The 24,928-nt window shown below is 49.7% G+C and overlaps 1 protein-coding gene across 2 annotated transcripts in view; it reads left to right on the forward strand.

The window, feature by feature from the left end:
- PCIF1 (phosphorylated CTD interacting factor 1) overlaps nucleotides 1-24,928 on the forward strand; it is a 400,121-nt gene that overhangs the window by 296,928 nt on the left and 78,265 nt on the right. For both annotated transcript variants that reach the window (XM_069651242.1, XM_069651241.1), the window contains one exon: nucleotides 14,929-15,015. In XM_069651242.1, the coding sequence (XP_069507343.1) occupies nucleotides 14,929-15,015 (87 nt within the window). The remainder of the gene's footprint in view (nucleotides 1-14,928; nucleotides 15,016-24,928) is intronic.

Raw genomic sequence — 24,928 nt, forward strand, 5'->3', positions numbered from 1 at the left:
TATTGTGAAGCGTTAGCCCCTGCAGTCCAGCAGGGCCACCAAAGAGATCCAAGGTTTGATATCATTCATGCAGGTTTCTGAATGCACAAAGGTTTTATTATCCAGTCCACAGCTCAAACTTACTTTAAAAAAACAAAAACGGGTGCTGCAATGCTGGAGGCAAAATTGGCAAAAATAGTAGCGTAACCTACTTAAAATAAAGAAGTTCGGAGGCCACCAGGGGGCGCGCAGATGTCGGCAGCCTTGGAGTGATCCTCCTGAGCCGAGGTCCCGCAAATTGGCTTGAGCCCCCACTTTTTGCTCCCCTTGGCCCCCATGGACCAAACCGATCGTGTGACCCCTCTTCTGCACCCACAGCTCGAAAGACTGGCAAAGACGGCCCTGTATTTCCTTAAATAACGGTCGTCCAGCTCGGCGGCGAAACCGAAAGTGGAGGATCCAGCCCAGCATGTCGCTTTGAAGAGGGACGTGGCCCGCAGGTGGGGCACCAGTGCCAGGGACAAAGGAGGCAGACCGAGGGTGGAGGGGAGGTAAGTCTGTGTCCCCCCTCGGTACATCCAGTGCAAGCTCCTGTGAAGGAGAGAGGACCTTCCCCGCCCCCCCCCCCACTCATCAGCTGGGGGGCCGGTTCGCACTGAGAGGTTGGTCTGCCAGAGGGAGGGGAAGCCCATGCCTTCTACTGCAGCGGACAATCAGTAGAACGCCCCACACCCTCGGGCGACCATAACGAGATTGCGGGCCTCGTGATGTTAAGAGCAAGCGGACATACAAGGAAGGAGGAGCTGTGCTGTAGCCCAAGCAAGACTTGAGGGCTGCACCCTCCAGGTGAAAGGCATTGAGTTTGTGGGCCCCAAGCACACTTGGAAAGTGATGGGTGCCTCAAATCATCGTTGCAGGATGGGCATAGAGCCTGCATAGGGGCCCACAGGACAAGGAAGGAGATTTGAAGAATTACTTGGAGGCACACTACAGCCTGGGCGGTCTGGAGCTGGTGGCCTGGCGGGGATGGAGGGAGACAGTCTGGAGCAGCAAGGGGGACCCTGAGTAAGCACACACAAGAAACCATAGGGTGAAAGGAGCAAGCGGGACCCCAGACCATACCAGGGCCCCCAATACATGCACCTTAACCCCTCCTGGGAGGAGAGGACAATCGGTAGACTCTGGGGATCTCCGAAGGCAGACTTCCCCTGGCAGTGGTACTGGGCTATTGACTGGAGGCGAGGGACCCCCTGCTGAAGCGGGAGAGGAAGTGCTAGGCCGGTCTAGGTTGGTGAGAGCCGCTGACCCCGGAGCGTGTGCCCGCCCCCCGAACCTCGGTGAAAGGTGATGCCTTTTGTCTTAGAGGCACTTCGAAGGGGCAAGTAGCGAAGTGAGCATTGACCACCGGTGCCTACTAACCATGGAGGGGAGCACTCAAAAGGAGATCCGTTGGGGTCCGCAAGAAGAGGTGTATGGAGGCAAGATAGAAGTTGGCCGTCTAAGTATACACCAGGGGGCCCGGGAGTTTGTCACATAGCGCAGGCACAAGATGGCAAACACCCCAGGGGAATCTGCAGCTACCAAGAAAGACGTCGCCGCATTAATAGAAGAAATTAGGAACATGAGGGCGGATATTGGGAGCAGGGTGGATAGGATCACCCAAAGATTAGACAAAATGGAGGAGAGACTGGAGGAAGTTGAACACAATTAATGCTCCCTCTACACCCTAGAGACACAAATGGACACATGGATTTTGGAAATGGAGAGGTGTGAGGAAGAGGTCAGGATGAAGATGGACGATTTGGAAAATCGAGAGAGGCGGAACAACCTTAGACTTTTTGGTATCCCAGGGAAACGGAGCTTGACCTGAAGAGAGCATTATACAAGGTCACAAAACTGGTCTTCAAGGATGACAACATTGACAAAGGCAAGATTGAAAGAATTCACTGTGCGGCGAGGCTGCGGAAGGCCCGAAGTTGGTCCTCGGCTGGTTCCACAAATACTCTGACAAAAAATCCTTGAAAAAGCAAGGCAGAGAGTCCTCGTCGTGTACAGCGCCTCCTGAGTAATGATCTTTGAGGACCTGTCCTTCCTGATCCTTACCAAGAGGAGAATGTGCTTGCCCCTGACCAAGTGGTTAAATGAGAAACGAGTGAGATGCCAGTGGTGGTTCCCGTTCTCCATCTCCTTTGAATTTGATGGACATCAATACAGACTGACGATGGAGGAAGACATTCAGAAGGTCACAGGGGAGAAGCTTGGAGAAGCCGACACTTCGAAGAACGATGGAGATAAGGTGGAAGGCGACAGGCAGTGGCTGATCAAGGGACCCAGGAGAAGACAAATGCCGGGATCCAGGAAATATAGAAAGTTGAACACGTCACCTACGGCAGACACTTGAGTCATAGTCAGAAGTATCAAAGGAGTGAACGCAGGATGTGAGTGGTTTTCATGATGGTTCACGAGGGAAAGATATGATTGCGCGATCCACGGCTGTGGCTAACAAATGCTGGTTATGGGATAGGGGCACTTGCCTCTCGTGAAGGTGTGCTATGACCTTAAAGCAGTTGTTTGGTTGCAGGGTGGGGAGGGGGCTCAAAGGTAAAGATGTGTTTTGGATGCGAGTCCGAAGGGGGATCTGGTTCCAACTGGTGATCCGACCCTACCTGGTGACGTCAACCGGGAGGAGTCGGGCGCCCTTGAGGGTAAACTAGAGGGGGGGGGGATAATAGAACAGGGGACATGATACAGACCTTTCCAAAGTTGAGGTTTTCGGGTGCTTGGGGATGGAAGTATGTGACAAGGCCGCCCGGAGTAGTAAAGGGAGGTAGGTGATGGGGAATAGCAGGATGGCAGTAGTTTTCAAGGAAATGAGTGGTAGCCTCGGACGCTGAATGTAAAGGGGATGAGCTCGCCCACGAAAAGGTCTTTGGAGGCAAGGGAGTTTCGTCGGGCTGGCCTAGATGTTATGTTCAGCCAGGAAACCAAATACGCTAAAGGGGAGGAATGTAAGATCCCTGGTAGGATGCTGGACCAGGAAGTCTGGGGTGCAGGGCCCCTATGAAAAGCTGAGGTGGGAATTCTTGTTGGTAAAGGGTTAAGAATTGGGGTTACGAAGTTTGGGCTGACGAGGAGGGTAGGGTCCTACTGGTCTCCGGGATCATTAAGATGGTGGGATTAACATTTGCCACAATCTACTGCCTGAACCAGGGTCAACTGAGGTTTTTGACGCAAACTCTCCCCACGATAATGTTCGAAGCCTCGGGTCACATAATACTGGGGGCGGGATTTCAATTTATTGGCTGATTACAAACTTGACAGACAGGCCTGCGAGGGAGGGACATATGCGGTGCCGAGACTGGCTCACGTTGAGGTCCTGGAAATGTTGGAGGTCTGTGGGCTTCTGGATATATGGTGGTACATGCATCCAGAGGAAAGAGAGTTTACCTTTTACTCAGCTCCACACAGCACTTTCACTAGAATGACTACATGTATATTTCAAAGGGTATGTGGGGCGGAGCGTTGGGTGCAGAGATTTCCCCGATCACATGATCAGACCATGATCTGGTATCTGCCGACCTGAGTTGACAAGGGATGGTACCTAGGGGGTCCAAATGGAGATGCAATGAATCCCTCTGGAGAGACCCGGTATTCCATGCGGAAATGAGTAAAGAGATTGAGGCGTTCTTTAAAACAAATAACACTGAAGTCCGGAAAGGACTTGGTTTGGGAAGCAGGCAAGGCTACCTGGAGGGGGATCCTGATTCGGGATGGGGCTCGGAAGAAACTGGAGCAGGCATTAATTGAGAACAGGTTGCGGGCTGAGATTGCTCAGCTAGACTAGAGGGCTAGGGATGCCAAGGAAGGAGGGAGGAAGGGAGGGCGTAAAAGGTCTTGGAAGCGAGGGCGGGGAAAGAGAAGAGCTAAAACACCTAGAGGAAGGTCAAATAATTAGGAAATTACAGTTCTTGAAACAAACGTTTTATGAAGAGGGGGAAAATGTGGACGCACTGCAGGCAGCCAGACTGACGGGACAATGAGCTGAGCAGTTGGTAAAGGCCATAGATGGGGTTGACACGACAAAAGACCAAGGATTCCTAGAAGGATTTGCATGTGTTTTGGAGAATTCTCAGAAATGTGCCAATTCCTCTCTACCTTAGAGACCCCCCAGCACCTTTGCTGGATTTTAGGACTTTTAATTTTTAACCTGGAGAGAGTGAAAGCCTTTTTCCCACTCTCTCGTGTATTTTTCTGTGATTTTGACCCTGTTTCTTTTGGCTGTGGAGTCTGACAAACTCCATAGGCATCATCTTTTTACATTGTGGCCCCCAGCACCTTCAGTGCAGTGGCACAGGGAAGTCTTTCAGATTTCCCAAAGGTTTAAATACCTTCTCTTGGATAACCTACTGTTTCCAAGAGCAGTGAAGTGAAATTGACTTTACTTGCAGTTGTACCTTTCTAGACCCAGCGCACATGATCTTACAATAGGGTGCTGGAGGGGTTACTTAGTATCCCCTTTGTTTATTTTCTCATGTATCATTTTTATGGCTGGCGGCAGTGATTTACTTTTAACTACCATTGGGAGTTTTTACTGTGGTCTGCAGTCGCAGCTGCATTATAGCACCCATGTGTGCCATTTTTGGCAAAATGGCGCGGTCTTCTTATTTCACCATTTCTTGCTGGAAAGGTCCTTGAGATTTACTCTGCGCGCCAAATCAGGTTTGATCCCTTTGTTCGCTTTGTCTTTGGCGGGATTCACGAGTGTGCTTGATCCCCTTTGTTACAGGAATGTACCCAAAGGTGATTGGCCGGCTGGCTGTCTGGCAAGGACAGCCACCTTGCTGTGTGATTGACAGCTAGGCTGGAATGGATTGGAGGAACCTGCCTTAAAGGTCAGGCTTTTTGACTTGGAAGGCAGAGTCAACCACTGGATGAAGGAATCCAAAGAATAACTTGGAAGAGACACCTGCTGCAACTTCTAGACCGTTGGTTTGCCCGGTGAAGCGGTGCTGCTGTGCTGAAGCTCCGAATTCGCCTCAACTAGAGAAGCCCTGCAAGGACGACTTCTCCCCTTGTGTTGGTGGGACCAATGCACTCCAAAGTGAACTCGTCTGGACATCCTCTTGGAGCTGGCTGCACTTCCTTGCTGCTGCAGGAACCGAAGTGCCAGGGAAAGGAACACCAGATTGGAGTGCATCACTTTTAAGTCAGACTCGAACTACTGAAAGATCCTCTGGACTCCCAGGAAGCAGGACTGACCAAGCCTTGAGTCACCTCAACAGAGTGCTGGACCCCAGATGTGAGGAAAGTCCAGAGTGGTATCCAAGAACCCGCAGTGGTGCTTTTTGCTGAGACGCGAGGAGCTGAAACCGCGACAAAGTTTGCCCTTTGCTGTTGCAGACCGTTCCATTGCAGTGCAAGAGTCCCCAGAAGTCCTCCCTCTTGTGCCCACGACTGAGACCCAGGAACAACAGGATCTGCAAAGCTGCACAGGAACAGAAGCCAGCTTGAACCACTTCTTCCAATCAAAGGTACTGTACAGTCTAAGAGAACTTACCTCTTGTTATGTAGCCTTACTTGTTCTCAGTTGCGACTTGTCTTGGTTGCTTCTGTAGAGTTGCTTGCATCTTCTACTGCTCACAAGCCTTACAGCTTGTGGCTCTACATTGATTCTTCTGTTTCTACAAAGACTTCTAAATCATTGTGCAAGACTTTTACTCACCTGCAAGAAGTGACACCTAGACTTTTGCCCAATTGACATTGGCCTGGCTCCCTGAATGACTCTTCTCCTCTCTGACTGTGTGTTTTGTCTTCCGGCCAGGAAGGGATAAACTTACTTTGCATTAGAGGGTTCAAAAGTACTTACCTGCTTCAGAATATTTGTGTGATCTCTTGTTTTATTCTAATAACCCTTTTCTTTGGCACTCATCTCAGTATTGCTCTAAATGTACCAGTGATATATTAATTTCCAGTGTCCTAGCTATTTAAGTCACCCGAGGGTGTTGGAAGTGTCTGTGTGCCATCCCAAATGGGTACTTGCTGATTTAGAGAAACTAAGAGCGTGTATTTGTGTGTTACTGTTATATTGCCCCTTCTGAAGAAGACTTATTCAATCTGACTGTTAAATAAATTAATAATTGTTTAATCAAGAAACTTTGAGTGTAAGTGTTTATTTGAATACTTGTCACTTTGAATCTCTGTGTAACTCCCCTACTACTCACATTGACCCTTCTTGAGATAAGCCTGGCTGTTCAGCCACACTACCAACCTGCGTAGTTCACACTTATACCAAAGGTTGGGTTCCTATTGCCAGGAGGTCAAGGTTGTTGTAGTGCACCCAAAGGGTACTGCACCGAATCTTGCCTAACAGCGTCCTTTTATGAAAAACTCTATAGACCCGACACCAGTTCAGAAGGTGGGGCAATCGCCCAGTATCTGGAGGGAACTCGGATGGCCAGGCTCTCTCCGGGGGAGGGTGAAGCAATTGAGGCTCCAATAACGGCTGAAGAAATCAAGAGGGCGGTGGCAAGAGTTCCTGTGGGGAAATCTCCAGGGGAGGACGGCTTCTCGGCAGGTTTTTAGAAGGCATTCTTTACCCCCCCTCATCCAGTTTATGGTAGAATTGTTTAATGAAATATTGGAGACAGGGGAAGCATCAGAATCCTTCTCCTGTGCGCTGATAACTGTGATAACCAAATAGGGCAGGGACCCCTGCTAATGTGGATCTTATCACCCCATTTCTCTCCTAAAAATTGATGCTAAAATGTACCTGCGAAGTCTAGCAGCAAGACTCGAAGTATACATTCCCCAGTTGATTCATACTGACCAGGTGGGCTTCATAAAGGGGCATCAGGGGGGCAGACAGTTTGGAAAACCCTACATCTGATCCATGAGACCTGTGGGATGGGAGGAGACCATGCTCGCCTCTCGGTGGATGCTGAAAAAGCCTTTGACCCGGTTGAGTGGGGCTTTCTCAGGGAGGTGCTGGACAAAGTTGGCTTGGACTCATGGATCAGACAAGGTATAATGGCAGCTTGCACACAAAGGCTTGTGTGGGAATTTGTTAATGGAGATTACTCCCGCTGGTTCACCCTGAGTAGGGGGACGAGACAGGGGTGTCTGCTTTCCCTCACCCTGTTCACGCTTTCCCTGGAACCACTGGCGCAGAGAATCAGAGAGGACCCCGGTGTAGAAGGATTCCCGCTGAGCGTGGGGGGAATATAAGGTTGTATTGTACGTCAATGATATTCTTCTGCATGGGGGCGTGGCTACGAGAGCCATGTAGGAGGACGCGTTCCAGCGGAGCTCCCGAGATCCTGAACAGATCCGGGCAAATTAGTGCGGTGTGACTGCTTATTGAACACCGACGATACGCATGCCAGCGTGTGAAAGTGCTACCTATGCACTGTGAACTTTTGGAGGACATTGTAGCTACGGCGGCGAAGATTGGAGAAGAAAGGTCGAGAGACGTTGAGGACAAAGGGTGACTCAAAATGGCCGACATAGGCCCGAGACGGAATAGAAAAGAGTAGCGGGAAGACCTAATGAGGCCAGCGTGCAGTGCGCCCACTCATCATTCGAAAGACCTGCACATCCCCAGAACCATGTCAAGTAAGGCAGTGCGACCCAAGGCGAAACAGCCCACGCTGGACGACTTCACCAAGACGTCCCTGGGCCCGGACGCCACCAAGAATAAAGATGCATCGGCCGTGGGTGGCGCGACGCCTTCGAGCTCTAATCAAGAAATCCTGGCGGCGATTGCGGACCTGAGAGCAGCCTGGGAGTCGAAATTAGAACTGGCTGTCTCCGAATTAAAAACGGCATTGGACCTCAAAGTTGGGGAGGTCCAGGAGGACGTCAATCTGCTGAGACAGGACGTTAGGGTTCTGGCAGAGCGCACAGAGTCCCTGGAAAAAGAAGTTGGCCCGAATACGGCGGACTGCGCCACCCACAAGGCAAAACTGCACGCCCTAATTCAAAGGGTGGGCAACTTGGAAAGTAGAGCGGAGGAGGCGGAAGGACGAGCCCGTCGCAACAATATCCGCATTGTGGGCCTACCGGAGGGGACGGAGGGCCGTGACCCTACTGACTTTGTTGAGACCATGTTACTGCAGGAGATACCCGGAGGGGCCTTATCCCAAGGCTTCGCAGTGGAAAGAGCGCGCATAGAGCCTTAACGAGGAGGCCGCCTCCCGGAAACCCGCCTAGACCCATCATTGCTAAAATTCTTAACTACCGCGATCGGGAAAGAATATTGGAACATTTTCGAAAAGGAGGCACGATCAAGAGAGGAGCAGCAAACATCACGGCGTATCCGGATTACACTCTAGCTGTGCAGCGGAGCCGCATGAATTTTGGGACTGTGAAACGGAGGCTGAGGGAGGCAGGTTATAAATATATGTTGCTTTATCCTGCAAAACTGAAGGTTATACAGGCGCACAAAACTTTATTTTTCGAGACCCCAGAGGACGCATGGAGTGGCTCGACACACAGGGGTGCCCCCAGGAATAGGCGGACCGGCCCAAGAAGGACTCGGAGGAGCTGCGGAAGGCGTAAAATGGCGTCGCAAGATGGCGCGACTCATGGACTGTGAGACTTGATTATAGTCGGTTCGGAACCTTCGGTATGGAAGGTCAGTTGGTTGTACTGTTTGTCGCAAACACTGGGATTATTATTGAACGGGAGCCCCATGGAGCGATACTCTTTCCCCACAATAGCTTAGGTTAGGTGGTCATTAGGGCGACCTCACCCTACTGGGCTCCGTGCACTGATCGGTGATTGTGGAACTAGATGTGGGGGTGCCTGAGCTCTGTTGTTGAAGCTGGGCAACAGTTGGGGTGTGTGGTGTTGGGGGGAGGGCGGGTGAGGGAGGGGAAAGGGAGTTGGGGTTTGGTTGTGTGTGTAGTTAGTTGGGGAATGAGCTTATTCGCGGAGTGGCTGCAGTGGGACGCCTTCTGTGTCATGCGAACTGCTGGAGGTTCCTGCAAATGGGGTGGGAAGACACATAATTGCCATGGGAGACCTTAAGATTGCCACCTGGAACGTCCGCGGACTCAATAATTACCTGAAAAGAAATAAAGTCATGTTGTATCTTAAACGACAGAAGATCGACATTGCCCTGCTACAAGAAACGCACCTGACCCAACATAAACTAGACCTTGTAAAGAAAAAATGGGGTGGCACGGTGGTGGGCTCCCCGTACTCGGCCTATGCCAGGGGTGTGCTGATCTGGGTGGCCCCGCAAGTCCCACTCAGAATTGTACGAGAGGAGGTAGACACGGAGGGTAGGCTGGTAAATCTAAGGGCACTGATTGAGAACAGAGGACTGAGTATTATTAATACATATGCCCCCAACCAGAATACTGCTATATACTTCAGGACTTTATGTACACGCCTGGGCCCGTGCGCAGAGGAACCGATTATCTGGGGGGGGGACTTCAACTGTGTTCTTGACCCCAAGATAGATAGGTCCAACAGTAAAGTGGACAGGCCCACCCCGGCGGCTAGGGCTTTACGGGTACTATTAGACGATTTTGGACTAGAAGACGTCTGGAGATTGAAACACCCCACTGCCTTGCAGTACTCTCATTATTCGGCCCCTCAACAGTTGCATACGAGACTAGACTATATCTTTGCCACGCCAGAAGTGGCGATAGCAACTACTCAGATTGAATACAGAGCGAAGGTCCTGTCGGACCATTCGCCCTTGGTGATGGCCTGGCAATATGGCCGCCCCAGAGGGGCGGATACCAACATGGCGCCTTCGGGCGGAGGCGCTTAGAGACCCGGTCTTCTGAGAGGATATTAGAGAGGCGATTATACGGTACTTTGAGGAGAACACGGGCAGTGTAGATTCGGCTAGTACACTTTGGGAGGCCTTCAAGGTGTTATTGAGGGGCGACGCTATTTCCAAATCAAAGGGCCTGCAAGGGGGGGTTCTAGCTGAGCTAGAGAAAGTGGAGTAAGAATTGGAGCGTGAATGTACCAGAGCGGGGGGGGACACAGACCTAGTACTTGAATTACAGCAACGATGCTCGGAGCTTTGGGAGCGGATTTGTGACCTCAACTACAGGAAATACGTGGAGAGGCGGCATGCAGGCGGTGACAAAACTGGTCGCCTACTGGCATGGCTTTATAAGAGGGAAACCCCTAGGGCCCCGATCATGATGATAGAAAGGGAAAATGGGGAGGAGGCTCACACTCAGGAAGAGGTTAACGCTGCTTTCTTAGATTATTATAAAGCGCTGTATGAGGACAAAGGGGAAGACAATCTGGATAAGATCAGGCACACACTGGAAGATATGGAATTGCCTAGAATTAGTGCAGAGGAAAGGGAGGAGTTAGATGGTCCCATTACGCTAGATGAACTGGAAGAGGTGGTGAAACGGCTGCCTACTTGCAAGACCCCGGGCACTGATGGACTCCCGAGTGAGTTCTATAAAACATATAGCGCAGAGATACTCCCCCCTATGCTGGAGATGTATAATGAATCATTTGAGGAAGGCCGATTGCCGGACACGCTCAGAGAGGCGCTGATCGTGCCGCTTCCCAAGCCGAACAAGCCGAGACAACACTGTGGGTCGTACAGACCGCTGTCGATGTTGAACCAAGACAGTAAGATCCTGACAGCGGTCCTGGCGGACAGGCTACGCAAGGTCATCGGCAGACTGATACACTCAGATCAGACAGGTTATGTTCCTGGCAAGAATATAACCCATAATCATAGGCGGCTCCACCGGGTGATCGAAGAAGGGAACAGAAGGGATGAGGAAATGGCAGTGATTTCCTTAGACGCAGTCAAGGCATTTGATTCGGTGAGGTGGCCGTGGCTGTTCGCGGTCCTGGGGGAATACGGGTTCGGGCCAGGCTATATCAGATGGGCGAGGCTGCTGTATAGCCAGCCAACGGCTAGGGTGCGCACGGGATCGGTGATATCCGATAAGTGGCGCCTTGGTAAGGGTACTAGGCAGGGATGTCCTTGGTCCCCGATGTTATACATATTGGCCCTGGAACCCTTAGCGGTATATCTTAGACAGCAATATGACCTGGTGGGCATCGAGGTGGGAGGAGAGAGCCACTTGATATCCCTATATGCCGATGACTTGCTGCTGTACCTAAAATATCCGGAGGAGAACCTCCAGTATGTTTTGGAGGTCATGCAGAAGTATGCCGAATTGTCCGGCATAGCGGTTAATCCCGGCAAGTCGAGCATGTTCCCCCTAGGGTATTATGCGAGGGTCCCCACGGAACGCTTACCGGTATTACCCGTGCCTTGGGCAACTGAGTCCTTCCGATACCTCGGAATAGACATATATCATACTGTGGTAAACGAACATCTGCACAATACTGCAGTTGCTGTGGATAAAATCCGTGCGTCCATGCGATTTTGGGAGAAGCTGCCGTTGGCGATGATGGGGCGGGGGGCGTTGCTTAAAATGGTTGTCCTGCCTAGACTGTTGCATTTCTTCAACAACATACCATACTTAATACCTAGGAGGTTCTTTACCAAACTCGACAGTATGTGCAGGGACTTCCTATGGCACGGCACTCGCAACCGAGTGGCACTGTGGAAGCTGCAAAACTTTCACGATAAAGGAGGGATCAAATTACCGCATTTTGAGGCCTATTATGTAGCGAGCCAATTGCAATATGTTACACAGTGGCTCTCTGATGAGGAATCTCCCGAGTCTAGGTTGGTTGGGACAGATTGCGCCCCGTTTTATTTGAAGGAGATCATCTGGGTCCCTAGACAGGACTTAAATGTTCGCCCTGGCATGCTGTTACTTGGGTGGAGAATGTGGCGTAGAGCATGTCGGCTACTGGAAAGCCTGGATCCGTGTTCGCCGCAAGTGCCACTGGTCGCCTTGACTGCGGGGGATAGCCAACTTAGGAAAATGATCAGAATATACTGGGAATCGGTTGGGTTGGCCACGTTAGGAGATATATGGCAGGATGGGGCCATCAAGGATTTTGCAGACCTAAAAGAGGAGACTGGGTTACATGGGGGCCAATACGTTACATACCTCAGGTTGGTACGGATTATCCGAAAATCTTGGCCTGAGACGGTGTTAGCGGAGGATCCGGACGCCCTGATTGACACGATATATGATATATCAGAGGGCGGACACGAGATTTCCAGATTGTATGAGGTGGTGATGTCCCGGGTGGGAAAGGACCTGATGGATTTGAGACTTGAATGGGAAACGGAGGTGGGGACTCAGATGACTGATGGGATGTGGGAACGGGCTATGGGATATCATATAAAAGTGTCCAGAAATGCTAGATTACAGCAAATCCAACTATATATCACGCACAGCGCGTACATGACCCCCAAAAGGATAGCTAAGTTTGCGAACACAGGCAGACAAGCATGTCCGAAATGTAACGAGGAGGACGCGGACATGACGCATATGTTCTGGTCCTGCCCAGTAATCGAAGTCTTCTGGGGAGAAGTGTCACAGAAGTTAGCAGACAAAGGGGTCCCGATAAGCATTGACACGGCCTGGGCTTGCCTCCTAGGGGGGTTCCCCAGACCGAAGAACACCAGACATCTGGGGAAACTGAGAGACCTAGCGTATATACTCGCTACGAGGAGGATAGCCATGAACTGGAAGCAATGCTACAAACCCAGGATAGAGATGTGGTGGAGGGATCTGCAAAAATGGGCGGAAGCTGAAACCATGGTCTGGCAAGAAGCATGCAATAAATGCGGGGAGGAGGATGTGGGCAACCTAGTAGCCTGGAGGTTGTTAGTTACTGGTCTGTTTGGGGTGCAAGGGGAACCTACTGCCTCGGAGGAGGAAGACACCCGGCCACTCCAGGTCGATACAGAACTACCCTGTTGATAAGCTCTTGGGGGGGAGGGGGGAGTGCAGTGTTGTGTTTTCTTAATTGTCAATTGTCCTATTGTACATAATGCCACAAGTTTGTTTTGTACTGTTTTCATTTAAAAAAAAAAATATATATATTTAAAAAAAAAAAAAATGATATTCTTCTGCATGTGAGGAACCCCTTGACCTCCATACTGAGGGTGGTCTGGTTGATTGAGCAATACAGCGACCTTTCTGGTTTCAAGATAAACAGGCCAAAGCAGTCTTGTTCCCCCTTGATAAGGGAGGGGACGGAGAGATGAATAGGTTCGCTCCACTGGGATTAATGGTCACCTTGGGCATGTTGTTCCAAATGCTCCCGATTCAGGTCCGGGCGCCTATTTCTGCGAGATAAAGCGGGCAATGGTGACATTTTTTATGGCAGGGGAATAAACCGAGTATATCCTTTGAGGTGCTTACCTTACCAAAAGGTAGGGGTGGCGTAGGGCTCCCGAATGTGAAACTGTATCATAGGGCAGCTCAGCTAAGGGTCCTCATACCCCATCTCAGAATGCAGATGGAGCACCAGTGGGTTGGTCTGGTCAATCCCCACCTGTCCCCTACCACGGTGGGTGAACGGATGTTGGCACCTAGAGGCAGGCTACCCCATACGATCAGAGATCATCCGATATTGGGTACAATATAGGGGGTGTGGAGACAGGGTGCTGACATGCAAGGGGTCCCGACATGGCCCTCTCTGAGTCATTTGTGGGCACCTGCAGTAAGAGACGCGATCTCGAACCTGGAAATATTTCAGGCATGGTTCTAGACAGCCCTTGAGAGTGTAGGCCAATTTTGGAGGAACAGCGCCTTTATTACTAGAACAGATTTAGAGTGGGAGCTGGGCATAGAGCCCCTCATCGCATACCTTCAATTAAAGAGGATGCTTACAGGGGGAAAATGGAGAGAGGTGTTGCAGAGGGATATGACCCCCTTTGAGAAGCTCTTAGACAAAAGAACCGAAATGAAGGGCCTGATTTCAGCTATGTATAGGGAACTAGTGGTTGCAGAGAACAGATCCACTGAAAAGTTAAGACTGAAATGGGTTTGAAGAAGTAGGGATAGAGCTGAGTAGGGAGAGCGGCTAGCAGCAAGGGCCTGTTTAGTGATGAAATGGAAATGTGTTCGGACCCCATCCAAGAGGGAGTGGCTCAGTGTGGCACAGAACATATGTACTATGGAAAGGATAACAGCGGGCCTCCACGGGAGGGCCGCACTGCATGAGAATGTTTGGGGGGAATTTATGAACAAATACTTAAACAATTGCAGTAATGGGTCGACAAGCACATAGGCCAAGGGCAGGAGGGCAATACCTACATCGGCCCTGAGATCAAGGGGCTGTAGCCCCTATGGAGAGGCTTCCACCAGCCAGACTACATCCCAGTTGTGAAGGAATGGCCCAGGAGGTGGCCAGGACAAACACGAGACGTATGACTTTCTAATCCCTTATCTCTAAGACAATTGAAGGCTTATGTTTTTCTGTTTCAATAGATACCGTTTCGGGGAGAGAGGGTGGCAACGGGATGGGGGAAGAAACAATGGTTGACTTGTTGCCTTGCTTGCAAGGATTGATGACCACGTTATATGAAAACCCATAATAAAAATAAAGATTAAAAAAATAATAATAAAGAAGTTCCCCCTTAAGTTTTGTGAGAGATCGCATATTGGCAAATTTAATAGTTTGTGAATTCATGGAATGGATCCATTATTGAGTATTAGGATTACAAGTAAGTAACCTTTACCCATTTCTTTCAAGCTGTCAAACAACCTAACCAGGTTGCAAGGTAGGAATTATCAACCCCAACACACTTGCAAACATGCGGCTAACCATTATCTGTAGTGCATAATACTTTTCTATGTTATGGATTGAGTCATTATTAATTCCTCTGGTTTGAGGAATAATTAATGATCCTTAGTAATGTCGTGGGCTGGCCTTCTCGTGCAGTCATTCCTCTATGGACTCATCTGCTGAGGTAGCCATGATACTGTGTGTTGTCCCTTCGTAACAACACAGTCTTCTCTTGCAGTGGTTCCTGTAGGTGGTGTTGTCCGCTGGTAACTCAGTAGTCTTGTCTTGCAGTGGTACCTCTATCGATACAGCTGCATAGATGACTCAACGTTTGAGAAATTTCTGCCTCGGGTCTGGTGTCTTCTTCGCCGTTATCAGGTAAATCCTTTACTTGTTCATGCTAATAAACTTTTGGGGGCTGATGATTCACTCATTGAACAAGAAGTGTGTTAGACTGCAAGGGCATTCTATCATGATGTTCTCTGTACGTGACATCCAGCCGACGTGTGCAAGAACGGTATGGAAATCATTACCAAACGACAGCTGTCTGCATTGTAACAGAATACACCTTTCATTATTTCTTTACGGTCTGGCTGTTTGATCTCTCCTGTATAAATGTAAATGTTAAAAAACCTAGTGAATTACATAGTAGAGCAAACATGAAATGTATTGTGTATTTTGAAGTTCGAAAGTCGATTTGTCTTTTGATGTTTCATGAAAGTCCTCATTTCCTGGAACTATTACTGCCTATTGGTAGCCAATGTTATAATACAACAGTGCAGAGAGGGAAGTACTCCATGCTAAATTGTATTCCTAATCTTGTGGTCAAATTGTTATTTATATGGCACTTTTGGTAAAGCAGTGTACTTGGAGCATATTTATCACAATTCTCCCCAAACCGAAGTTGGTACTCCTTTATCGACCTCAAAAGGATGAAAGGTTAAGTTCGCCTTGCCGGGATTTCGAACCTGTCACCTACAGATCGCGCACAGATCACAGCAACGAGCGCTCAACCGGCTGACCTATTTTATTGACTAACATGCTTCAGAGGTCAGTAAACTGAGTATCAACTGAGGTATAATAATAATAATCACAGTGCCTATATGATGGACTAACCATGCATGAAACGTTACATAAAAAAGATAAATGCCTATCTGAATTATCCGATTTTGCTGAGTTTCTATTTGAATTACAAATGTAACTTTAATTGAACAGCGCTTGCACTTCCTGGAGAGTCAGGTTTTGGATGTTTTAATTGTAGACTTGAAAATTTGAGGGCTGAAACACCTGTGATTGTTGTAATGACAATCACTCACTCGTGAGCAAGGACTTTGCTGACACTGACCATTTATAGGAATGTACCCCATTGACTGCAAGGTTGAATGGATGTAAACTAGACAGTGCATATTTGTCATTTTACCTACTGTTTTATAATTACAGTGTACATTAAATTATAAGTGTAAAAAGATCTGCCTCTTCAAGATTGTATGCAACAGCCAACCAGAACATGACGAATCTGAAAATGAATAGGACCCATTAGAAACAAAATAGTTGTTCAGCAAAGAGGTCTGGTTTCAAACAATTTATTACATTTGTGGAACACCTTCTCCCACATGCATCTTGATGATTATGAGCACAGCAGAGGAACTCTGAAAAATAAAATTGTTCAATACTGGTTTGCTTTCACTGGGGAAAAAGCATAATTCGTTACAAAAGATTAAACTTCAATTGTAATACATTTTTCCTTCTTATTAATTATGCAATCCTACAATTCTAGGAAAATAAATATGCAAAGTGCTTCTGTTTGCTTCGCACAACACAGCAGAAGCTGAACGGAAAGAAGATTGTTCCTTTTATCACAGTGTGCAGTTTCATTTTTGAAAGGCTTCAGGGAAACAAACCGTTTCAGAGGTTTTTCTCCATGACTTACAATTGCATCCATGTAGATAAAGATCAAAAGAAGCTTTCTGGTTTCTGTCAACCTGATCTTTGCACTGCCCTCTGTTCTAAACCTATGCGTGAATGTACGCAGGACAATAATGTAGCTGTCGTATTTTCCATGTGCCTGGTATGACACTTATCTGGAGGCCTGATCCTGAATGAGTGGAGTCTTTTTCCACTCATCCATTTTACTTGTCCTATGGAGTCTACTTTCCTCTATCTCTCCTTAAGGCATCTTTGATTTACTATAGCAGCACACGGCTCCTTATGGGCAGTGTTGCTGGGAACCCTTTGGCTTCTCCTTTGAGATTATTTTCTGTATCCTAGAGTATCTACAGTTCTTAAGGCTAGAGACATACTTGGTATCCACACACCTTCTAAGAGATTGGCACACACCTTCTGAGAGATTGGCATATAACACCTTATGTGGAGTGCCAACGGGATACCTAGTATCCCCCTTCTCTCTGCTCCTATGACTGTTAAATGACATGCCTAGTTATGGCTGGTGGCAGTTGTTGGGTAAGATTTCCATATCAATGATAAATCTTCCTGACCTGTGTCAACCCCAGAACATTTTGTTTTGACTAGGTAACTATTTTACCGTGTCCAAAGGTGAAGGGAAATCTTTTTCCCCTCTCACCTATTCTTTTACGGGTGACTTTTCATGTCTCTCCATAGTGTATGGTTGAAGTTAGTTTCCTACACATTTTGGGCTTAGACTGTGTTGCCCTATGGGCACCCCTGTTTATTTCTTTCATGTACTTGCGTGAACTACAGTTCCCAAGTAGTAAAGAGGGATGTTCATCCCCCCTTTACATTTTATATAGTGAGCCAGCACACTCCACCTTGTGTGGAGTGCTGGGAGGATACAATGTATCCCCTTCCTTACTTACTTGGTAACATTGTGTTACAATTGCAAGTTTCCTTGAATGGATGGTTTCAGTGTAACTACTTTTATGACTTTTTAGTCTTCATTACTCGCAGGCTTTTAATTCAGCCTCAGTAATGCACATAAGGATTACCATTTGGCTAAAATGGTTGGCTCCTTTTTTCACCATTTCTTGTGTGCTTGCTGTTTCTGAGGCCTTCCCCTGCCATTCTAGGTGGGAACAATCTCAGGGGCGGTTTTGCCTTCGGCGGGAATCCTGTGGATTCCACGCCCATGCCCCAGAGTGTCTGGAAAGGCAAGAAGCGAGGGAGGAGTCCAAAACTCTGCAGCCCTTTGTCTTTCACCTTCCCTGAAAGGAACAAACTCCCAGTGGGGGGGCAGCTGTCCTGATTGGACAGACAGAGTGCCCCTTGCTGTAAAATACAGAGAGAGAATGCAGAAGCTGTGCTGTGGTTACAGATTAAAACTCTGAACCTGGAAGCTGCTGACTAGTCGACCACTGGAGCTGAACCGAAGAGGATGATGAAGAAATGATGGCCGTAGTGACTTCCAGAGAGCCTGCTGCGTAATCGGAGCCTGCTGTTATCCTTCCTTCCAATCGAGCTGAGGATCCCGAAAAGGACGACACAGAACCTGGTGAGATCCATAAGACTTAAGAAGACCTGTATGTTGAGCCATCCCACGTCATACTGCGGCCTTGTGGGGCTGCAATACCCCAATACCCTGAGACCTAGAGCCGTTGCGGGGTGCATGGCTTTCCCAATCACACTGAAACTTTGGTGGCCTCCTCCTGGCACTCCAGAGACACAATTTAAGTCCTTGAAGTCCCCTCACCAGAGTGCTAGACCAGATTAAAGACGGCAATCCGACCAGCAATATTCAGTATTCACCTGGCTCCTGAAAAGGGCACCAAAACCACAGAACCACGAATAAACTCCTCCCTGGAGCCTTCCCACCATTGATTCCTGCTGTAAAATCCCTTCCAGTGTCGTGTCTTCAGTCTTCATGACACAGAATTCAGTGACTAAGTTTTTGGCTGCAGATCCTGAAGTCTCCCCCGCTGCAACCTCTTTGGCTGTTCTGAGTAACCCATTCAAATAACCTCTTGCCTAGAGCCTTCCCCCCGTGATTCCTGCTGCAAAAGCCCTTCCAGTGTCCTGTCTTCAGTCTTCATGATAAAGGAATTCAAAGACCGTTTTTTTGGCTGCATGTCCTGAAGTCTTCTTACTGCAACTTTTCTTCCGTGCTAAGGTACAGTGTTGGCTGGGGTATTTACTTATCTTAAGCCTGTGTGATTTCTGTAAATCTTTGGGGTTTTCTTGTGATTGGGAGTCCTCTCATCCAGTTCACCCAGGCCCACTGCTGGAATCCTCCTAGGTTGTCTTCTCGGAAGTCCCTGGACCCTAACTAACTTTAAAGTGCACTCTACTTACTTGTTTGAACAGTCTTCCAATGGAACTCTGATTTTTCCCTGCAACAGAACCCTATCGCACAGACCTATGGCTTGTAGACTACTATGGTCCCTCTTCTGCCCCGGTCTTCTTTTTTTGCCATTTCTTGTTGGAAAGGTCCTTCTTGAGATTTACTCTGCGCGCCAAACCAGGTTTGGCACCTTTGTTCATTTTGTCTTTGGCGGGATTCACTGTTGAAGCCCATCCCTGGCTCCAGCGTGTCTGGCAGGGCAGGAAGCAAGGGAGGTGCCCGAAACTCCCTGTGCTTAATCTCCTTTGAGGACAGCCACCCTGCTATGTGAGTGACAGCTAGGCTGCAAATGAATGGGAACGACTTGCATAAAAGGCGAGGTCTTTTGCAAGGAAGGCAGAGTTGACCACTGGACGAAGGAACCGAAGAAGAAACTGGAAGAGAAACTTTGCTGCACCCTCCTGGACTGTTGGTTTGCCCGGTGAAGCCATGCTGCAGTGCTGAAGCTCCCAATTTCTAATCGACTAGAGAAGCCCGGAAAGGACGACTTCTCCCCTTGGGTTGGTGGCACCAATCTGCCCAAAGACGAACTCGACTGGAACCCCTCTCTCTGCTGGCTGTACATCATTGCTGCTGCAGGAACCGAGTGCCAGGGGACAGGAACACCAGAATCGAGTGCATCGTCTTTGAGCCAAACCCGAGCGCCAGGGAGCTTCATGAAGATCCTCCGGACTCCCTCAAAGCAGGACTAACCAAGACTGAGCCACCTCAACAGAGTGCTGGACCCCAGGAACAAGGAAAGTCCACAAGGTGTCCAAGAACACAGTGGTGCTATTTGCGAGTAGCTGAAAACGCGAAGTGCTGCTGATCTGAATTGTACCGATTGCTGCAGCCAACCTTCAAACCGTAGTGCAGGAGTCCCTGGACGTCCTCCCTCTTGTCCCCACGACTGAGGCCCAGGCACAACAGGATCTGCAGGACTACAACAGGAACAGAAGCCAGCTGGAACCTTTTCTTCAGACTCAAGGTACTGTAAACTAGGGGTATTTACCTCTTGTTGTGTGTAGCATGCTTGCTTGCTCTCACTGGAGACTTGCATTTGCTTCCCTTTGCAGAGTTGCTTGCTGCTTTGCCCTTCACAAGCCTCCCAGCGTGTGGCCCAACAGTGATTAATTTTACAACAAAACTCTCTAACATTGTGCAAGACTTTTGCCCTATCTTCAAGAAGCGCCTCAGCTCCCCTAGACTTTGCTCAATTGACATTGGCTGTCCTGGCTCCCTACAGACTCTTCTTACCCTCTGACTCGGTTTCCCTTCAAAAACTCATACATACCTTACTTGTATAGCTTGGAAAGAGTTAACCTACATTGCATTGGGGGAATTCTAAAGTTCTCCAGCATTGGATCCTTCATGGATTCACATGCTGTGAATATTTCCCGTTGTCCGGCTGGGAAACCTCAGTAACTTTATTATAGCGTTTTCCTTAGGTAAACTTTGACACTGAGTGTCCTATCAATGTCTTTTTGGGGGCTTTAGGCTGCCCCAGTAGGACATCTACTAGAAATAGCCCGCCCCCGCAGCTTCCCTTCAGATATCAACTGTCTCTAAACTGTTGGGATCACCTCATGTTTGCTCTTCGTGTTCTACATGTGCTTTCACTGTGCTGGGAATATCTAGCCCATCATGTCATCTGAGGTCCGAAGAAATCATTGTTTAGGCCGTGTGAGACCTTCAGCCTAAAGAATGTCTGCGAAGGGGATGGGCATGCAGATTGTATTGCCTGTATCCCAATCATTCTATACACAACTGAGATTTGTCAAGGTTTTTCGCAGAACACGCTGAAGGTTGATTTGTTGGCTCAACAAAGGTACTTACCTGGATTCGGAGGTTGGTTCGGCCCGCATGAGAAAGTCCTCTGCTACGGCGGTGAAGGTGTCGTCTTCATACCAAAGTGTAAAGTTGGCGGAACCCCCTCTAAGAAGTGGCGCACTGGGGTGCCGTCGTCGGAGGTGGGGAGAGGCGGTGGTGCCTCTGGATCCAGGTCAGGGCATCGGAGTAAAAGGTCGGGTGGCCCCTCTCTGGACAAGCCTGCAAGAATGGACAAGACGAGAGAAGTGAGTGCTAGGCCGGAGAAGTCGGCGGTGCTGTCGAACAAATCCTTGGCGGCGGATAAGAAGTCAAAGTCCTGAGCGTCTTTTTCAGCATCGAAGCGCTAGTCGTCAAAGGACTGCCATAGGTTTTCCTCAAGCCATGAGTCTTCTAAACATCGTTCCAGCTCTACGTCCAAGCGGTCCGCTTCACCAGAGAGGGCCAGGCCATTGGCGGCCTTGATTCTGTTGCAGAGGGGTTCGTCTACGGCAGTCCCTCCGACGACAGTGGTTGTGCTGCCTTCTCTTCCTTCATCGACCGTTGTGTCATCAGCTCTGTTGGAGACGGGACTGGATGCCTCGTCGACACCGAAGGCGGCAGGTGTTCCGCTATTGTAGTCCTCGGCTCCGCTGGGGCCCGATGGTAGTCAATTGACTACAGAGGGGCCGTGGATGTCTGGATCCGGCTTTGGGCCTCTGCTCCTGTTGGAAATCCTTCAGCAGCACCCCACGACGTATCCTGTGGACTCGAGCCTGGAAGAAGAAAATGAGCAGTTTTTTCGATCAGTCTGCGTTTAGACTGCAGTCGCCTAGGCCGTCTACGTCGGAGGGTATTGGGGCTGTTCCTCCCCAGTTTCCATTGGTGAATCCGCACGCAATGCTGTCCGTGCAGTTGCTGAGCATGCTACAGTCACTGTTGGGACAGTTGGATGCGTGGCTCCCTGTTCCTCCCAAGCCTGGTGGGTCCAGTGGAGTTGGTTGTGCCCCGACATAAGGAGGGGGTGGGTGCCCATCGCCCGAGTCTCCCGAGGAAGTCGCCTCCGGTTCGGCCGCCATTGCCGTCCCCGGTAGGTTTCACCCCTCCCATAGGCCATCCGGAAGAAGGAGAGCTGGCGAATTTGGATCCTGATGGTGTTTCTCGTGACACGCTGTCGGGTTGTTGTTGTCGCCCAGGAATGCGGATACCTGGGATCCGGACCTTGAAGTGGATCCTCCGAGTAGCCCGGCTCAGCCATCTCACCCGGATGATGATGGCGCTTTTCACGCGATGATGGCAAAGGCTTGTCAAGAATTTGGCCTTACTCCAGATGAGGAGAGAAAGGACTGTTTTCTCTTTACTCACATGGGGAATGGGCGGAAGGTGGTCTTCTCCGTCCCCATATTGGACCACGTGTGGCAGGAGGGTCTACTCATGATGCGCCATTCTTTCTCGGAGCTGGCAGTGAAAGGCTGCCTGGAGAAAAAGTTAAGCGCCGTAATCTTCATCCAAATGCCTCACGTCGCAACCCACACCAGAGTCGGCGGTGTCGGCGACGGCTAGCCTAAAGGCGCGGACTCCGCACAAGTGTGCAACGCCCCCGGATAGTGAGGGCCGTAAGCAGGATGCGTTTGGCAAGAAGGTGCTTATGGTGGGCGCTACGACTGTAAAGGTGGCCAACTCCTTAGCCATTATGGCTCGCTACGACAGGGAAATGTGGCACAGGTTGGATCCACTCTAGGATCAGCTCCCTGAACAACGGAAGGAGGCTATGCTGCTGGTTTGGGAGTGGGAGGAAGCCTCCAACCACAGCATTAATATTGCGGTGGACCTGGCATAATCCGGATTCAAACAAATGAACAATGGGATTGTTCTCCGGAGGCGGGCATGGCTCCGCTGTACAGACTTTTGGCCGGAGGTCCAACATTAAGTGGTGGACATGCCGTGTGAAGGTGAGCAGCTGTTTGGTGAAAAAATGTACGAGGCGTTGAAGGGGATGAAGGAGGACTCTGATACGGCACGATCGCTGGGTACGCTGCAAAGTGGATGTTCTTTTTGCCACTTTCGAGTGTGAAGCGGAGTCTCGGGTAATGCCAGATTTGTGGGTTCCTGCGACAAGGGTTACAGCTGCCCCAGTTATTCATCCCAAGGGTTCCGACGTTCGTTCCAGTCCACGCAGAGGAGCAAGGACTATCAAGCACAGTGGAAAAGGGGTCCAGCTGCCTCAGCTACTAGAGGCCGGCAGTCTAAACCTCCGCAATGACTGCCATATGGGCAATCAATTCCGGAGGAGAGTGGCGCAACACGTCAACGAGTGGTGTTCCATTACGATGGACCGTTGGGTGCTAGTTGCAGTGCAATACGGCCACTCGTTGGAGTTTTGGCGTCCGCAACTCCCTAGTCCTCCTGTGAAGGTGTCTCGGCCCCATCTCCAAGTCTTGCGGCAAGAGGTGTGTCTAATGTTGGAAAAAGGGTTGATCGAACCGGTCCCAGTGGTGTAGCAAGGCCAGGGGTGTACTCCTGGTATTTTGTAATCAAAAAGCCAAATGGAAAGTGGCGCACTATTCTGGACCTTCGGCCGTTGAACAAGAATCTGCAACGACTTAGTTCAAGATGCTCACATTACAGGACGTCATACGCTCTGTACAGCCAGGGGAATTCTTGGCTTCGTTGGATTTTGAAGACGCTTACTTCCACATCCTGATGCTGCCAAAACATTGCAAGTTCCTGTGCTTCGTGGTGGGCCACGAGCATTTCCAGTTTCGTGTTCTCCCTTTTGGCCTCAAGTCGGCTCCAAGGACATTCACAAAGTGCCTGGCTCCGGTGGCGGCTTTCCTCCGCAGGGAGGGGCATCATGTGTTTCCATAGCTGGATGACAGGTTGGTCAGAGGAACATCTCCACAACGGATGTCGGAATCTCTCCAGGCATCGATGCTCCTGTTAACAGTGGCTGGGCTTTGCCGTCAACTTCGCAACATCCTGTCTGACACCATCCAGGAATTTGGTTTTTCCAGGCGCTCAGTTTCATACACAGCTCAAGCCGGTGAAGCCGTCGGTAGACAGAATTCTAAAGCTGATCTCCAGGGCAACCTCGTGGGGGCCCGGGATTCTCGGTCATGGTCTGAGGTTACATGTCGCCGCTAGGATCCATGGCATTATGCATTCCACTCATCCCGAATTGTCGACTATTTATGAGGCCAGTGTAGAAGTTTCTCGCCTCCCGGTGGTCACAGAGTCTCGGTTCCTGGTCTGACAACGTTGTCATCTTCCGGGCGCTGGCAGAGGCCCTACAGTGGTGGACTTGCCCCGTAAACATTGTGAGAAGCTGGATTTTCAGTATACGATCATGACAGATGCGTCCCAGATGGGTTGGGGGCGCATCTCGATCAGGTTCAGGGCTTACAGTCCCTCAAGGAGGCATTGTTACACATCAACAGTTTGGAGTTAAAGGTTGTACACTGGGCTCTGAAGTCTTTTCTACCTCTCATTCAGGGTACTGTAGTTGGATTTTGACAGACAACCCCACCACAATGTCTTATCTGCGCAAGCAGGGTGGCGTGCACTCCTGGCCCCTGCCCAGGGAGGCTCAGGCGGGCTGGCCTTGGGCCATTGCTCACGGGATTCACATCACTGCTTATAATTTGCTGGGTGTTAAGAATGTTCAAGCAGATGATCTCAGCAGAGATGCAGGTCAATTGCACAAATGGAAACTGAAGGATGCCCAGGTGGTGAGGATTTTCAAAACATTGGGGTTTCCCCCTCTGAACTTGTTCGCCAGCCCGGAAAACAAGCAGTGTCCTCTCTTTACCAGCAGGGTGGCTCATCCAGACTCTAGGGGGGACGCGTTCTCGTTCCCGTGGACGGGCCTGTTCACGTACGTATTTCTTCCGTTCTCTCTGATCCGGAGAACTATCCAGATGGTTTGCAAGGTCCAGTGCAGGGTGATCTTGGTGGCCCCATTCTGGCCTAGGCAGACTTGGTTCTCGAAACTGCTTCACCTCGCAGTGGACGAACCTCTTCATCTGGGCTTGGAACCGGATCTGCTATCGTAGGAAGACGCGAAGGTGTGGCATCACGACCCATCATCCCTCAGTCTAGCAGCGTGGCTCCTGACCTCTCTGAATTTGGACATCTAGGGATCCTGCAGGATTGTCGTCGGATCTTGTCAGTGGCGAGGGTGCTGTCAACCAATGT

This window comes from Ambystoma mexicanum, chromosome 3p, assembly GCF_040938575.1.
Source record: "Ambystoma mexicanum isolate Mex_15411 chromosome 3p, UKY_AmexF1_1, whole genome shotgun sequence".
NCBI lineage: Eukaryota > Metazoa > Chordata > Amphibia > Caudata > Ambystomatidae > Ambystoma > Ambystoma mexicanum.